Source organism: Lytechinus variegatus, chromosome 19 (genome assembly GCF_018143015.1).
Source record: "Lytechinus variegatus isolate NC3 chromosome 19, Lvar_3.0, whole genome shotgun sequence".
Lineage (NCBI taxonomy): Eukaryota > Metazoa > Echinodermata > Echinoidea > Temnopleuroida > Toxopneustidae > Lytechinus > Lytechinus variegatus.
This window is the reverse complement of record NC_054758.1, coordinates 781824-793385: the sequence shown is the minus strand read 5'-3', so window position 1 is coordinate 793385 and position 11562 is coordinate 781824. Positions and strand designations below refer to the sequence as shown.

At 34.4% G+C, this 11562-nt stretch overlaps 1 protein-coding gene across 2 annotated transcripts; it reads left to right on the top strand.

Annotated features, from left to right (window-relative positions):
• The first annotated feature begins 406 nt into the window (after positions 1-406).
• LOC121405656 lies at positions 407-11123 on the top strand. Of its 2 annotated transcripts, none has more exons than XM_041596552.1 (2): positions 407-481; positions 10044-11123. In XM_041596552.1, the coding sequence occupies exons 1-2, from the start codon at positions 433-435 to the stop codon at positions 10343-10345; spliced, it is 351 nt and encodes a 116-aa protein (XP_041452486.1). In that variant the 5' UTR covers positions 407-432; the 3' UTR covers positions 10346-11123. The 2 variants fall into 2 exon arrangements, with proteins under 2 accessions (XP_041452486.1, XP_041452485.1); XM_041596551.1 differs by having other exon boundaries at positions 409-481; positions 10035-11123.
• The last annotated feature ends 439 nt before the right edge of the window (positions 11124-11562 follow it).

Below are 11562 nucleotides of genomic sequence, written 5' to 3'. Positions count from 1 at the left end.
ATAACTTCAGATATTAAAATACAAAAGAAATAGTGAGTAGATAACATCATCAGTCTCCTCATTTACATACTGACCAGGTGAGCATTAAAAAAATTGTGAAATTAAGCGAACTTTTGAAGTGTCATAACTTTCTTGTTTTACACCCGATTTTGATGAAATTTTCAGTGTTAAGCTAGTTGATTTTTTTTATTCTTATTCGAATCAACCTTTGGTTGAGATGGACTTATTCTATTCAATCAGTCGGTCAATCAGTGATTCAATCGTTCATCCGTTCATTCCTCAATTAATCATTCATCCATATCGTGTTATAATTTTTTGTGATTATTAAGAATAATTAGGTCTGGTCAACATCACTCCTGTAGAATTTTCCCTTGATTATTTCCATCTATATTGTCATTTCCCACTATGTGTCATTCATAACGTAGCAAAAACATGGATACTGAATCACCAAGCAAGAAGATGAAGAGAGGCCCATCATCAGGTAAGCCTATCACAATGTTTATCAAACTTCTTTAAGTTCAAATTCAGGTAGATGTCTGGTTAATCTGAGAAGTCTTTATCCCCAAACAATAGCAATAATCATGTCTTTTGAAATGTCAATGAATGTAAAAATGTTCAGTCCGATGCCCTATCTTTGAGCGAAGTGGTTTAAGAAGAACTCAAATCGATGGTTTAATATTACATTTATAATCTCCCTAAGACTACGTCATTAGTATAATTCATTAAAAATTCAACCTCTTTCACATGCTCTGAACATTAGAAAACCGCTTTAACAGTAAAATATGTCGTACTCGGGACACTCTAATAAAAGGAAAAGAAGCCGTACATGAGAAAACTATTTCTTTGTAATATATTTAATATTTGTGTTCAATTTATTTGTTTGTGATATTTTTAGTGCATAATTTGCATCAATTATGCAAATTAGTACCATATTAAGCTTTTTGTGATTTTGAGTGATCTTATCTTAATAAATAATGATATATGTGTGAAATAGGGTTATTAGAAAATATTTGGACACAAGGAATTCACTACATCTGTGCAAATGACCACTTATTACCATAAATACATATTAATGAGTTAACCTATACTAATTCCATGAATAGTTTAAATACCAATTTAATCACCAAAATGAGGCATTTTACTCAGTCCTAGTTTTCTGTGGATGGAGGAAAAGCATTTACCAATTAGCTGTTTATCCATCCATATTGTTGTCTAATTTACATAAATTATGCTCAAATTATACATTATGCAAATTCATAATAAAATGGCTAATTTTCGCAGTTTATACCTGATTCCTAATTAAAATTTATGGCACAACTAAAATTAATGTTCATATTATGGCATGAACAGAAAAGGAAATACAGATAGAACAGTTTGTTGGGTGTATAACTGTTCAACATTTCATATTATGCTATTTTCAATTGGTATAATTATATAGTTCAAGACAATATAATTTAATTGCATGTATCAACCAATTTGATTTTCTTCTAACAGATATATGTGGATTATGTTTTGCAAACGTTGTGCCCACAGTTAAAAATACATGTATAGTTTAAAACTTTTAGAGTTTTCCTAAACGCTGCAAAGCCACAGTTAGCAAAACAACTTTTTTTATGAAACCTCTTCTGCTCTTGGAAAAATTAGAAAAGACAGAACGAGGCATTATTGTATCTGTTTGTATTGATCTAAAATTTGTTCTGGTATCTATGAATGCTTATGTTGAGCCATGATTTAGTTAAACGAGTTACTTACATATGATGTTATTTAGCGAACTAAATCCTGACAAATCAAAGTATATCCCCATCGAAACATATAAGAAGTTACGCCACTAATTTTATTAATTACATTTCTGCTACACTGTAAAAACCCCTTCAACAGGCCCATACTTATTGACCTCTTGGATCAGAAATAGAAGACCCTATACTCTACTGGTTACATTAGTATTTGGAACATCAAAGAATTTAGCAATGGGTGCCCCCATGGCATTTCTAGTACACGGGCACACATCAAAATATGTTAGTGTGCGTAACAAAGACATGTATTCTTTCATTTAGATTGATATTGGTACATTTTCCACTATCCTCTTCTAATGTGATACAACATATGAAGAGGGTTCTATTGGAAAATGCGCATTTACTTTACTATATAGCTAGCCATGGTAACTAAGAGGATTGCTTTTTTTGCCCCAATGGGGGTTAAAAAGTTTAATATGGAAATGTGTTGGGAACCATGAAAGTACGCTCTGTACCATGAATTTTCAACGGGCAACTTGTGAAATGATACCTCCTATAATCTTTTCTAGGATGGTGTATCTAATATAATTATGTAGAATTGTGGGGGTACTTTGACAGGCACGCAATGTTGGATATGCTTGAAGGTAACGGATTTTCTCTACCTGTAACTTGCAGACAGGCAGAGTGTCTGTCCCCTCTATGTTTTTAAAGAAATCATTTAAAATGGAAGTGACTTTTTCATGTAGAAAAAATGACGTTTTGCCCCAATTGAGAGTTCAATTCAATTCAATTTATTTTTCTCAGTATAGAAACAATACAAATATGAAATAAATCAGGCATGGATATAAATAAAGTATTATACTGAAAGGGTAGCAGCCGAAAAGAAGTTAACCTTATGTACGGCCGACCCAAATAAAATAATATATTATTAGAACAATTAAAGTAGAAAGGGGGAAAGAATTACCTTACTAACCCAAACAAACAATCAGAATAGTAATTACGTAAAAATAAATAAGTAGTGATGATTTTATATTTACAATTTCTCCTAAAAACATTAAGAGAGCAACTATCCTTAAGATCCTTTGATAAAGTATTCCAAATTAATGGTCCCCTATAAAAAATTGAGTTTTGAAAAAATTTTGTTCTTACATTAGGTATATGAAAATCATTATTGCCCCTGGTTGTATAATTATGTACATTACGATTTAAAACAAAATGATTAAATATTGACTGAGGTAAAAAATATTTATAACACTTGTACATAAAAATTACAGTCTCATAATTGCAAAAGTCATAAAATTTCAAAATCCTCTGAGACTTAAAAATTGGTACTGTATGAGCATAAAAAGACGAATGATTAACAATTCTTATTGCACGTTTTTGAAGTTTAAAAATTCTATCCAGGTGTGAATAAGAAGCACTGCCCCAGGCAAGAATACCGTAACTTAAAAGAGGTGCAACACAAGTGCGTGATAAATACTTCGTAAAACAGTAATTGGAAAATTGCGTAATCTGTACAAAATGCCAATGATTTTGGAAATTCTATTACAAATCAAATTAATATGAGGAACCCATAGCAGCTTACTATCAATTATAATACCAAGAAATTTGACTTGCGATGCCTTCGCTACACTAAAATTTGCTAATTGCACCTGCAGATTGTCAATGCATATTTTTTATTTGTAAAAACCATATACTGTGTTTTAGAAATATTTACAGATAATTTATTAATGGTCAACCAAGAAGTTACCCTTTTTTAATTCATTATTAAATTGCACTTGCAGAACATCAATATTATTATGTGACATAAAAATATTTGTATCGTCGGCAAACAAATATATTTCGAAGATACATTGCACAGATCATTCATATACAAAGTAAATGAAAGGGGCCCGAGGATAGAACCTTGGGGTACTCCACACCTAAATTCCTTATAATTTGATTGTTGACTATTTAAAGTTACAAATTGTTGTCTATGACTTAAATAGTTATTTAAAAGATCCCAAATTTTTCCCCTTATTCCATATTTGAATAATTTTTTCATGAGTATTCTATGATCAAGTGTGTCAAACGCTTTCTGTAAATCCAAAAATAAGCCAATTGATACACCTTTCATTTCAATAACACTAGTAATACCTTGAATAAAATCAAGTAATGCTGAAGATGTGGAATACCCCACCCGAAATCCATGTTGGTTCGGACTAATTACATTGCACTCATTGATAAAATTTAGTAATCTAACATATATACATTTCTCAAAAATCTTTGAAAAAACAGGTAAAATGGAAATTGGGCGATAGTTTGTAAGTATTTCAGGGCAACAACCTTTAAAAAGGGAATTAACCCGACCAATTTTCATTTGTGTCTGAAAAATCCCTGACTCAAGCCAAGCATTGAATATTACACATAAAGGTTGACACAAAAAATAAGCTTTTTTATCACTCTTATATCAATACCATCATGGCCCACATTTGACTTGTTTTTGTTTTTTTTTACTATTTCAATAATTTCACATATGATTATTGGATTACAATACATTGACTTGTCGTTACCCTTAATGAGTGGTGACAACTTGACTAGGTTATTTGTAAAACTACTATTTAACTTGAATCCAATATTTACAAAATAGTTATTCAAAATATCAGGGAACAAGTTTGAATCTGTAACTTCATCTCCGTCAACAATAACTTTGCGTATATAAACGCCTTTATGTTCTTTACCTTTGGCACAGTCAAACTGATGTTTGTAATATTCAATTTTACGAGATTTAATTTTATTGGTTAGAAGATTCCGCATTTTTTTGTATACCTTTATCCGATAATTTGAAGGATTTTTAAATAAAGTTTATATAAACGAGATTTTTTCTTAATCAGATTACGAATTTCTTGCGTAATCCATGGTTTATCTTTTCTTTTTGTTTTAAACTTTGTTTTCTTGATTGGAAATTCCTTTTCATACAATATAGAAAATTTATTCATAAAATCATTATAGCAAATGTTTGGATCATTTAAAGATAAGGACCAATTGAAAGTACTTATGCGTTCAATGAATTTATTGATATTTACATCAGATATATCTCGTCATTGAAAGCATTCATTTTCTTTTTGAGAACATTTACGGTCACAAATACAATATATAGTAAAATGGTCACTAATGTCATTTACAAGAATACCTGATGATATATGGCAAGTAGCATTTGTGAAAATATTATCAATCAAAGAAATAGAAGTACTTATAACACGAGTTGGATAAGATATTAGAGGTGACATGGAAAATGACAACAGCAAATCCAAATACATATTAATGTAATGCACAGTGCCAACTTTAAGCAAGTCCAAATTAAAATCACCAAATAGATAAAACACTTTATGTTCAGAATTTACAATATTTAAAGTCTTTTCTAAATATGTCAAAAAAATCTGGAATGGACTGGCCTGGTGGTCTATAAATTACACCGAATACAATTGATTTATTGCACATAGATAATTCTATATAAGTGCTTTCAACAAATAAATCATTAACCTCTAGATCTTCATGATCTTGGCGTTGTCTATACTGCAAATTGCTTTTTACATATAGCCCAACACATAGCCCTCCTTTTCGAATAGTGCGTGCATTGCTAACAAAAGAGTAAATTTGAAGATTATAAAGGTTTTGTAATGTATACTGCTTAAACCATGTTTCGGTTACACCAACAATAGTTGGCTGAAAATCTAGAGATGACAAATATGTAGTTAAATTATAAAAGTTGTGGGATAAACTGCGACAGTTGAAATGCATACAAGATGGGCTGTTTTCTAGCCGAGCCTTTGTAAATGTAGATTGGAGATGATTATTAAATTTACGAACAGAATATATGTTTCTGGTGGCAAAGGTATGTTATCTTCAGAACCAGCAGGGGTTAAATATTCATGCAATCTATTCAGATCAGAACTATTCGCATCACTACGGTTTGAATTATTTAATACGTCAATAAAAGACATTGGGAAAATAAACAAAAAGAAAGAAATCATAATACACACACACATAAAATCAAAATTAAAAAACAAGCAAAGAACTACAAAATTTATTACAATAAATCAAGATATAATGCAATTAAAACAAGTTAAAATTTACTAATTAAAGTTAATAGTAGCCAGTGAGTGATCACTTGGAGAAAATTAATTAGTACTACAGCTTTGTATACACATTCATGGAATGTTTACTCTTTACAGTCTGTCCAAGTCTCTCTTTGAGTTGATTTGTTTCTTTGACTCTTTGCCATTTGTTTTGACAGACACAAGGATCCTTCCATCCATTGACCATGCTTTTGAGATTTTACATTCTGGTTTTCTTGCTTCAGCTTGTGCTTGCCAAAGCAGACGCCGGTTGGTATCTGTCAGATCTTCATAGATGCTGATTCCTGTGTTTTTCGATTTCAGTTGTTTACGATTTCTCAACAGGTCTCGACGATGTTAGTGGGATACCAATTTGACGATGATGGGTCGTGGTTTTGGACGGATTCCTTCAGGTGGTGGTCTTTGTCGATTCACACGGTGGCTGCGATCAATTGCAGAGAGTGGTAGATCTACCCCTACATCTTTAGCAATGCGTATCACTATTTGATCAGTACTTTCTCCTTCTGTTCCAAAAGGACGCTGGTTCAAACATAGAGTCAAATGCGGAATGAGATGTGATCATTTCGACAAGCAGGTTCCCTTGTGGAATAGGATCTAATGAACTGAATTACATGAAATCGGCAGATCAACGTCTCCTCTGTCCATTAAACAGAGGTTCCATAAAACTGAAAGTTGCTTTACTTAATACTAGGAGGTACTAGAGACGCCATTTTGCCACAATGAGGGCTACAGAAGCATGACATTTTTTCTATATAGTCAAAATATGGAAAGGGATGGGGCAACTAGCTTCCTTAGAAGAAGGCTTTGATTAGCCATAATTTCTTACTTTTTTTGCTGTACACTAGAACAATGCCTCCTCCAGGGACCTGGCAACGGTTTTTACAGGGAGTGCCGATGTAATTTTTAAAAAAAAGGTTCAGTATAAAATGAAGGTCCCTTTGGTACCAAGAAATTTAACACGCGAAGAAACAAAAAGGATTTCACTACAAAATGAAGGTTATCTTAGTAACGTTGTTTTTTCGTTTTGTCACATCTGCTGGAATTCCAGGGGTGCTGCCGGTTTACTGACGGTTGGTCTAATATCACTTGGTCTAATCATCAGATGGGCTTACAACCTTCGGGCTAAACCCACTTGGTCCAATTCTCTTTTGGTCTAATGACCACTTGGTCTAATAGCCAATTGGTCATTTGGGCTAATCGTCACTTGGTCCATTATTCAGTTGGTCTAATTTCCATTTCGGCTACTTTCCACTTTGTTTGATGGTCTAACATTTATTTCGTCTACATTCCACCAAGATGGAACCCAATAAACCTGTATAGTATTAACAGACTATGTCTAACTGGTCTGTTATCTGCCTCCAAACTAACTATTGAAAGAACTAAACAAAATATTCATAACAAAATTAATCAAAATTAATGGCTTTGTAACTTTTGGAATTCCCCAAACCGCATAATTATCCCGATAATTATTTGCTTATTTTTTCATTAAGTTCAATATCGTTGGTAATGGTACATAACAGTAATTCAAAAGAGGCATTAATAAGTTAACCAGATACGTGTCCACATTACATTATATTACATTATACTACATATAATATAATATATATATTATATTACATTATATTTTCGTTCCTTTCTTCATAATAATGCTATTCTGATGAAACCCCGCCATTCGACCATTATAAGCTACAAGGTCACCTACTTATTGTTCTGTAAAATGTAACTGAGGTGATTATAATTATGAGTATGATTAATTTTCATCATCATCATCTACAATCAGCAAAAAAAGTTCTTGGATACTTATAAAAGTTAAAATATTCCATATAGATATTTGATTAAAGGCAAATTATTGTATGTCAACATGACCAGACAATATTCTCTTCCAGTATGACATGAAATTTTCATGTGAACAGTCATGCATGGGTTGTTAAATGCTTTAAACAATAGCAATGTCAGTAAAAGAAAATTGCAAGTAAACGATCCGCCATTCTTTCAGTTGTGAAAGTTTACGTGGCATCAATATCCATTTAACGATGAAAGCAAAGTTACATTCAGATACCACTCTAAAAGAGAAGAGAAAGTTATCCACCTTGGATGCATCACTAGGTGGTTTCAGACCGCCTCGAAGTTCGTCAGTTCCAGGTATTCTTTGATCAGGAAATATATCATAATATCATATCATAATTACGTTTTGTTATATTACATAAGAAACATTTTTTTTCATAACTTTGTGAAACATAATTTGCTCAGGGTCTATGTCTACATTGTTCCTGGTGCTCGCATTGTCTGTTTACCGAAATCCTGTAATCTTAATATAAAATATTTCCTGTCCGTGCTTAATTCGCAGTAGTGGATTGGTAAAATATGTCTGCTCTCCATGAATTCCTAGAATCGGTCCTTAAAATGTCTTTTTTCTAATCTGAATTGTAAAAAATTTTCAGCTCCCGCTACGCGCTCGCATCATTTGGTTAGTGAAGTACGTATGGTCTTCGTGAATTCCTACAAACAAGCCTTAAAATGCCCCTCTTCAGGTCTGAATTTCCTAAATTTTCAGCTCGCGCTCCGCGCTCGCAAGATGTGATAGTAGTGAGATGGGTATGTTAATCAAGATTCCAAGTGCTTTATGTGCATGTTTAGATGTAATTTTATCAAAATCAGCAAGCGCTTATTGGCACTCCCATTAGATGACTATGGTGAGATGTGTATACTCTTATAATGGATTGCTAAAATATATAGTCCTTAAAATCTTCCTGTTTGGGGTCAATAATTACAAAAATTTCAGCTCGCGCTTCGCGTTCGCATTATTTAGCGAGACAGGTACGTATCATGATTTGATTACAAAAGATTGATTATAATGTCCATTTTTTATGTCTGAATATCAACAATTTTAAGCTCGCGCTTCGCGCTCGCATTATTTGATAAATGAGAGACATATCCATTTAATGGCACTGTGTCTCAATCAGGTCAGTATACCTGGCAACTGGGCGCTCTTCGCGCGCTCACTTATTGATTAAAAATTTTTGCTGGTGCCCCACCCTCCTCCCCATGCCGTGACCCACAGTACGCCACTGATCCAGTGAATCAGACTTCAAAGCGATCAATTGTATGTCATTCGAGATAACACAATAGCTTCCGTCGGCTTCTCGTATCGCTTTTGTAGTAGCCTCTTGTCGAGGCCCTAGCGGTTGCTTCCGAGCTCGCCAGGCCAGGCCTAATTCGCTTCTAGTCCTCTTCTCCTCCCACCTTTAAGTAAGAAAGTTGCACTGTGCCAGCTTTTTGGTGCCCCCCCCCCCCGAATTAGGAAGTCCCTCGCTTCGCTCGGGAAGCAGCCGCCAGGGCCTCGACAAAAGGCTACTTCTGTATCTGCTCAAGGCGTTCCTATATTATCGCGGCTAAGCTAGTCTACCGATTCTCGTGCGCACAGCTTTTGGAGGAGTTACTTCCCGCCGGTACCGATTTATTACCTCACCTGGGTCGAATGCAGCAGTGTGGATAAATTTCTTCCTGAAGGAAAACACGCCATGGCTATGATTCGAACCAACGGCCCTCTGTCTGAAGGCGAGAATCAGAACCACTAGACCACGACGCGCCCACACAATCAGACCTGAAAATAGATATATATTATTGAATACACGAAAATACACAGGTACCTGATAAATCAAAATTTGCGAGCGCGCAGCACGAGCAGAAAATATTAATATTCAGATCATATAACTGATAATTTTTACAAAGCACTTTTTAAAAGTCAATTGTAAATCTCACAAAATAATGAGAGTTCGATTTCCGAGGTGAAATATTTTCTGTAAATTGACTTCCAAACTTGATACTTAAACTCCATACTGTACAAAATATGAAAATCACAGGCAATGCCAAAGACATGAAAGATTCTATTCATTTTCCAAGTCTCCCCCTCATCTTTTTCATTCACTCGTCTTCCTCTTCTCTTTTCTCCTCTCTTTTCTTCTTTTTTTTTTCTTCTTTTTTCTTCTTTCTTTTCCTTTTTTTGCTCCGCCAACCCCCCCCCCCTGGATCCGCCTATGCTGCTCACCCTTTTGGTACAAGCCATCTCTCTGTCATTGCATTGATTGTTGTGGACGAAATGCTGTTTTGTTGTGACAGTCAAGTTGACAATGAATAAATTGGCAAATATCACATGCTTTCAGTGACTTCTTTCCTTTCTGAGTTACTCCAGATACGGCTCGATCAGCGCACCGAGATTCTACAGATATAGCTCAACGGATTGACGATATCGATGACCGGATAGATGAAGTGAAGACAATGATCGAAAAAGTCCAAACAACAATAGAAGAAAAACATGTAGGTCCAAGCTTTGGTCCGGGTCGTAATCAGACACTACATGGGGGAGAGGCTCCAGGCACGCCAGAGGGTGCTCTTACCATGCTACCAATTTCGTCGAATGAATTCATGCAGCAATATGACAAACTTCTCATATATCATGATTATCGAGATGCTTTGGTGAGTTTTTTTCTATGATTGAAACCCGAGCACATGGACTAAGAACACAGTTTCAAATACTGGAAAACAGAAGACAAAATAGAATACTGTCTGCAAGATATATATATATATTGTGATCTTAGTTGAAAGCAAACTTTCCCCTGATAAATATGAGAGGAAAACTATACCAATACAATGTATACAATGCAATTCCTTGAATGCACGACCCCCCGGCGGAAGTAGGGGATTAACATAATTAATTTTAATTATTTTTTTTAATTAGGTGTGTGTTGATTTAATGAGGTCATAAACGAAGACTTCTTGTTTATTTGTAAAGGGGAATTAACAGAATTATATTTTTAATTATTTTTTTTAATTAGGTGTGTGTTGATTTTAATGAGGTCATAAACGAAGACTTCTTGTTTATTTGTAAAGGGGGATTAACAGAATTAATTTTTGAATTATTTTTAATTAGGTGTGTGTTGATTTTAATGAAGTCAGAGACGAAGAGTCATTGTTTATTTGGAATAATTGAAGGAAATAAATGCTATTACAAGAAAGCATCACTCGTAATGTAATGAAGGAAATGGAATATTTTTTCAACACTGAGACAAAGCGGTCACGTTGGAGATGGAGATTTTTGTTATGTGTGGAGAGTAGGGATTGATGATGGGACAATAGAATTAGGGTAGTGAGTTGGTCAAGTACGTGTACTCTTTTGAGTGGGGATTTTGGATACAGGCAGATGTTTGCCAAGCAGCTGATCTGTGCGTGTGGGGTCTTGAATGCAGACAGATTTTTCGAGTGCCATGTGTGCTGCGCCCCTGCATGCATTCATGCCCCTTTTTGGTTCGTGATGAATTATTATATTTAATATTTGGATAATGTGGCCGATAGAGGATGCTGTTATATCATTTCAGAATAAATTTGTATGGAAACTACTTTCAGAGAAGTTTAGAATATCTCCTTTACAGTAAAGTAACATTGCAAATAGAATTAAGGCGCTCAATCGCATCGTCAAATCTGTAAATTTCATTTAGGCCTATACGATGTGACATGATTGAAAGCACTTCATTGCGGCGTACATGGCTCTGTTTACGGCAATGTTACGGCGGCGTAAGGTGGCGCTACGGCGCATCTAACGGCAAAGTCATGAACACAGTGCCTCATGGCGTCATATTGGTCAAAGCAATATAAAGTGGTGATGCAATTGTTGCACTATCATTTGCAAGCTTAACATCTTCGAGTCAACATGA

What these genes read in the sequence shown, in the direction of transcription:
- LOC121405656 (XM_041596551.1), top strand. Translation starts at nt 433, where the DNA reads ATGGATACTGAATCACCAAGCAAGAAGATGAAGAGAGGCCCATCATCA. An exon ending in GAAGAGAGGCCCATCATCAG is followed by an intron (nt 482 to 10,034) that starts GTAAGCCTATCA and finishes TTCCTTTCTGAG; the next exon opens with TTACTCCAGATACGGCTCGA.